The sequence below is a fragment of the Bos taurus genome, chromosome 20 (genome assembly GCF_002263795.3).
Source record: "Bos taurus isolate L1 Dominette 01449 registration number 42190680 breed Hereford chromosome 20, ARS-UCD2.0, whole genome shotgun sequence".
Lineage (NCBI taxonomy): Eukaryota > Metazoa > Chordata > Mammalia > Artiodactyla > Bovidae > Bos > Bos taurus.
The window spans coordinates 66,486,113-66,492,249 of NC_037347.1; the positions used below are offsets into that span (position 1 = coordinate 66,486,113).

Here is a 6,137-nt window from a genome sequence, read left to right on the forward strand (position 1 = left end):
CTTGCAGTGCACTGTGGGCGGGTGTCTCGGGCACCTGTCCCGATCATGGAGCCTGCCCAACTCCCCTTCCTCTGCTGCCAGACCCCCTCAGCAGCCTTGGAGCGGAGGAACCCTGAGGGGCCAGCTGGAGCCTTCTAGACAGGCCGGCAACTGTTCCCAGCAGGCACTGTGGCTTCCAACGACGCGGGGGCTCCCGGGGGTGGGTCAGTCAGCCCTCCTCCCGCACCCCGTAAGCTCACGTTCTGGCTGCGTCATCAAAACCAGGTTTGTGAACTAGAAAACACAGGTTGGTGTCTGCCTGTTTATGACAACCCTCTTTTACTCCACAACCAAAAAAGCCAAAGCTTAAACCAGAATCACCTTAACAACAGCAGTTTTCAAGGATGACTGCTACCTCTCCTTCCATTCGTATGAGCCCACTTAAAACGGGGACCAAAATCACAAATTAAATGGCAAACAAAAGGAAAGTCTGACACTTTACTTTGACAAACAATCTTCACTTAGGAATTTTTTTGAACTTCATGACACTGAAGACTTCCTTTTAGGAGCGCACGTCCCCACCACGGGCCGTGTCTCAGCGGCCCAGCCTTGGCGAGGCTTTTCCATCCCACCCTGCCCTCCACACAGGAGCAATCGGGAAGGCTTTTTACAAAACCATCTGAGGGACCCCGTTTCAAAGGCCCCCTCGCCAGCCGGTGTAACAAGCTGCCCCTCCACTTCCAGGGCTCTGTCTTGCCCCTTCCCCGCTCCTCCTTGGCAGCCCCTTCCCTGAGGGTCAGCCCGTCCTTGTTTACCAGCGACCAGGCGCCACCTCCCTGAGCGTCACAGCCAGCACCCTGAGCGAGCTTTCCAATTTCACTCTGCAGAGACACCAGCCATGGTGCAAGGGGCAGGAAGAGCTATGTGACCAGCACACAGGTGAGTGCCTGCGTGGCAGTGGATTTCAGGCATGGCCTGGGCAGCAGCAAACACATGCCCAGTGCATCACCCTTGCTGCCCTCCACAACCAAGGGCCTCTGGGAATGAACACTGAAAAAAACCAGGCCCAGGTGCGCCACCTTTCAAGGCAGATCTCCAAATACCATTCCTGCGAATCCCAGCACGCTCAGAGGACGACATCAGGACGAGACAAAGGCAGAAGAGCGGAGACAGCCCCAGGCCCACGGCAGTCCGCAGTCGTGCTGGGCCTTCCCCTGTGCTCTCCCACCAGTGCCGAGGACACGCCAGGGGAGGCCGCTTGCTGGACCGCAGGCTGGGCCAGAGGGAGGGGCAAGGTTGTGACCTCCTCCAGGCGCTGACTCAGGAGAGCGGGGAGAAGGCAACAGGCCTGGGGCAGAAGGAACCGGGCCAGGCCCAGCGGGAGCGGCTGGACACGCCTATGAATGGCACCTGTGGGTGTCTCGGACACTCAGGCTGAGCGGATTCTCTTTGGGGGAACAGAAGACCTTTAAAAATGAAACGTCCAGGGACCTGCGGGGAGGCTGCTGGGTGACCCCGCACACGCGGGCAGGCCAGAGGGGGCAAACTTGGAGCCCGAGCCTGGGCAGGACCTGATGGCAGGCCTCGCCAGGCCTCTTCTCTCATCCCAGGACCTCCTTCCCAGGGGCCCACAGGGCACCAGGCGGGATGTGAGAGCGGAACTGGAGCCCATACCCCGACTTGCTATGCAGGACTTTTCTTTACCTTGAAACTGAGGTTTCCGAAGCTGCTGAGGCTGACCCGGGCAAAGTAACAAAGCTCAGCGAGGTCAGGAGGCGAGGGCCAGTGAAGTGGGGCAGGCAGAGGCCAGGTCACAGGGGCCCTGAGCCCGTCCGCCACCTGCCTGCATCCCCAGGTCAGCAGCCCAGGCAGAGCACCCCTCCCACTGCCCACACGGTTCCCCAAAGACTGAGATTCAACCAAAGAAACAGACTAAGAACTAGAGGCAACGCCAGCTACAAGAGAAACATTTGACCTTCTCCACACTGAAGTTCTCACCCTCATTCCCAACCGCTTTCACATGCTTTTTCTTCATCTTCCTAGAGGATGAAGACAGGCTGGCCATCTCTTAAGGCAGCCATCAGGCTGAATTCCCAAGGGCAGAAAGCTCCCCAAGAAAGAAGGGTGGTGCTGGCTGCTACAGGGGCTGCCAGGCAGAGGCCCAATGGGGTTCAGTGGAGGCCACTCAAATTCCCGCCACACCAGCAAGTGCCAACCCTTTCTGGAGGGCTGCAGACACCATCCATCCAGAAATGCTATCCGGAGACTACAAGGGCTGAGCAACTTCTCGTCAACAAGAGTCTCGTCTGCTGGGAGGACTAGCAGCTCTCTGACCTCAGTTCCTTTCCTTTCTAAGCCACAAAGGAGAGATCTTCTGGTGGCCTTCCTCATCACTCCAGAGAAGCTGGTGGCCAGGAGCAAGCTCCAGACACAGTTCTTTCTCCACACCAAAAGGTGAGTTCCCAGAAGCCCAGCAGACCGGCAGACATGACTGACCATCGGGGAGGCATCCCTCCTCCCCCCACAGGCGAACCCCCCAGCTGGACCACTGCTGGGGTGCACTCTGCCTCCTCTCTGCCCTTCTAAAGCGGCAGTCCACTAGGATTCAGAGCAGGGAACCAGGCGCTGGACACTCGCCCATCAGGCACAGGGTGGGCTCCAAGCAGTCTCCTCCTCTAGGCAGGGATGGAAGAGAGTGGACAGACCCAGGGCCACCCACAAAGTCCAGCAAGGAAGGGGGAAAAATACAAAGAGGGAAAAAACCCACCTATTTAAGGGGCTGAAAGGCAGAACCCCTGGCGGCTTGGGAGCCCACTCTTCAGCCCTGCACCATGCGGAGCTGCGTTCTAACGGGCTGGTGAGGGTGGAGGAGGCAGGCCCCCGGGAGCAGAGACCCCAGGAAGAGCCTGGAGGGGCAGGCAGGGCGTCTGTTCCGCCTCTAACCTAAGGGGAGCAAGAGAGGTGCGCGGGGGGCGGGGGACCTGACTGAACCTCACTAGAGAGGACAACAGCCCACGAAAGGGGCGCCCGAGTCAGCGTCCCAGGGCCATGTCCCACGCCAGCCCCTCCCCCAGACGCCAGCACAGCACCTGGCAGGTCGCGGGCTCCTTAAGGAAAGCGACAGCAACCCGTATGCCCAGGCTTACCAGAAACCACAGGTGAGGACACCGCTTGCAGAGCCTGAGCAGGTCCCACAAGAGCATCATACCCGGAGCTCTACAGGTGAAGACCACATGCCCTCCTGTTTTCCTAGGGCTCAGACACAGTCAATTCCAGGGGAGACAGGCTGGAAACCTACAGCCACCCCTACCACCTCTGCTCAGAAAGTTCCACAAGTAACAACTGGAGGGAGACAAGAAGAGGAGGTGGGACTCCTACTTGGGGCTGAAGTACTAGCTCAAACTGAAAGTCGATCAGTCGTGTCAGACTCTTTGCCACCCTGTGGACTAAATACTGGAGTGGGTAGCCTTTCCCTTCTCCAGGGGATCTTCCCAACCCAGGGATCGAACCCAGGTCTCCTGCATTGCAGGCAGATTCTTTACCAGCTGGGCCACCAAGGAAACTCAAGAATACTGGAGTGGGTAGCCTTTCCCTTCTCCAGAGGATCTTCCCGACCCAGGAATTGAACAGGGGTCTCCTGCACTGCAGGCAGATTCTTTACCAGCTGAAGTACCAGGGAAGCCCTAACTCAAAGACTTGAGGAATTTCTGAAAGTAACTTGCTTCCAACCCACACCAGGTGAAACAAGCTGCAGAAACAGCAGGTATTACTGCGTATCACACACGCTTTAAAGTAGTATCAACTTAGGTTTCACAACACACTTCAGAAGAGAATGAACAGACCTACGAGATAGACAGACAGTTACTTTTACAAATAATCCAAATACCAAGCAACTGTGGGATTTATAAAACTCATATTTTACAACCTTAACACCCTGAAAGATCTTTAGGTGACCTTTAAATCAGCTAACTGTACAAGAAAGTTTATAACTTAAATCCTAAAATGCTGATAAAAACCTGTCTACGGATACCTTGTTTCCAGGTGCTCGGAAAAGCGTAGGAAGGGTTAGGTAAGTAGCACTCACACCTCAGACAGTCTCACCTGGGACAGCTCCCACACACGCACCCATCTTCCTCACAGGTCCTGGCCTCTGTAACTGCTCTAACCGTAAAAGGAACTTCTAATCCCCATTAGGCTGATGTGGAAATACTTAAAATAGAGATGACACTTCCCAGAGAATAACCAATTGCTACAAACGTTTTTTTACTTTTTCTGAACACTACTAACTTATTAAAAAAAAAAAAAAAAAACTGCAGAAGACGCTATTTGGCAATTTCGGCACAAAATTAAACCACAATGTGAAAGCCCCTTCACGAGAAAGTGGTTTCTAAGTTCGCTGTTGGTTAAACTGTATCGCTACCGAAAAATCTAGTCCTGTTCTAAACGGATTTTCGCCGGGGGGTGGGGGCGGTAAAAAAGTTAACATTTAACCAACATTTGCCTTCAACTTGATTCAAGTTCCCGACAATACTAAAAAGCCTCTGCAAGTTAACATAAAACACCCCTCTGCATCCCACTTGACAAAAGGTCCCTAACCTGGCAGGGGTAATATGGGAAAGTCCGCGACCTCCTTTCCAGTTTGCTAAGTGGCTTCAGTCGTGTCCGACTCTGCGACCTCATGGACTGTAGCCCGCCAGGCTCCTCGGTCCATGGGAATTCTCCAGCAAGAATACTAGAGTGGGCTGCTGTTTTCTTCACCTTTCCAGTTTAGCCAGCGAGAAAAGGAAAACACCTGCTCGCGCAGAACGCAGCGGGCCCTTTCCGGCACCGTTAGTTCTAGAATCTCGACACACCGCTCGTTCATACTTTGAATATGAAAATAAGAAACTACAAAGCTCCCCGCAGAGTCGGACCTCGGCCTCCGACACCCACCCTCCAAACGAGGTGGGAGCCCCGGGTGGGGACGTTCGCTCGCCCGCGGCGCAGCCCCGGGAGGCCCCTCGCGGCCGAGGCCGCCCGCTCCCGGCGCCCGGCGCGCGCACTCACCCCTGGATGCCCGGGCTGTAAGCGCGGCTCTTCCACGGCGTGCCGGGCCGCGGCGCCTGGGGCCCGGGGCCGCCCCCTCCGCTGAGCGCGGCCGCGCGGCTGCCGGACAGCAGGTAGTTGAGGCCGTACGTGCTGGCCTTGTTCTCGCGTTTCCGGCGGCCCGGGTGGAACTGGTGCTGCGGCGGCGGGGAGCCGGCGGGCGCGGGCCCGCGCGGCCCGGCGTGCCCGTTGGGGGCGCTCGGGGGGCCGTCCGCGAAGTGGAAGAAGGCGCCGCCGCGGCCGCCGCCCGCCCGGCCGAGCGACGCGCTGCTGGAGGACGACGAGGAGCAGCCGGGGCTCTCGGTGCCCGACTCGGCGTTGGACGAGGAGGACGACGACGAGGACGAGGACGACAGCGACGGCGACTTGTGCAGGCGCCGGGCGCCCTCGGCCGCGGGCCCGAGCGCCGTCAGCAGCGCGGGGGGCAACGCGGCCGCGCCGGGCGCGGGCGGCGGCGGGGGCGGCGGGGGCGACGCGGCGGGCAGCGCGGGCCCCCCTAGGCCGCCGCCGCCGCCCGGCCCGGCCGCCCCCGTCCCCGCCGCGGCCGCCGTGTCCAGCGCCGGCGAGTTGAGGCAGAAGTAGGGCGCGAAGCCCGAGCCGCCGCCGCGGCCCACGCCCTGCGAGGTCTCCCAGATCTGCATCCACAGGGCATTGGCCGGCCCCTTCTGCTCGGGCTGGATCCAGGCCACGCGCGGATCCATCCACGCGCCCGCCCCGCGGGCCCGCGCGCCCGCCCGCCCCGCCCCCGGGCCGCGCCGCGCCGCGCACGGACGGACGGACGGACGGGCGGACGGACGCACGGGCGGGCGGGCCTGCGCCGCGCCTCGGGCCGGCTCGCGGCGGTGGCTCCCGTCGGGGTCCCGGCTCGCGGCGGCGGTCTCTGAGGAGACGGGGAGCGCCCCGGGCAGGCGGCGGCGGTGCTGCTGGGGCCTGTCAGGCTCCCTTCAGGCGGCGCGGGGGTCGCGGCGGCGTTCCACTCGGGCCGGCGGCGGAGGCCATCGAAGGGGGGCGGGCCCAGGCGCCGCGCGGCCCGGGACCCGCGGGAGGGCGGCCGCCGCCGCGAGCCAGGCCCT

General features: G+C 60.3%; 1 protein-coding gene across 2 annotated transcripts in view; it reads right to left on the reverse strand.

Annotated features, from left to right (window-relative positions):
• TENT4A (terminal nucleotidyltransferase 4A) overlaps positions 1-5,811 on the reverse strand; it is a 41,902-nt gene extending 36,091 nt beyond the window's left edge. Inside the window, 1 exon segment of one of the 2 annotated variants that reach the window (NM_001160157.1) lies at positions 5,026-5,112. Coding sequence is in view for 1 of the 2 variants with exons in the window: in XM_005221668.5 (XP_005221725.2) it covers positions 5,026-5,765 (740 nt within the window). In the remaining variant the exon portion in view is untranslated. 2 annotated transcript variants of the gene reach the window in all.
• Positions 5,812-6,137: the final 326 nt, after the last annotated feature.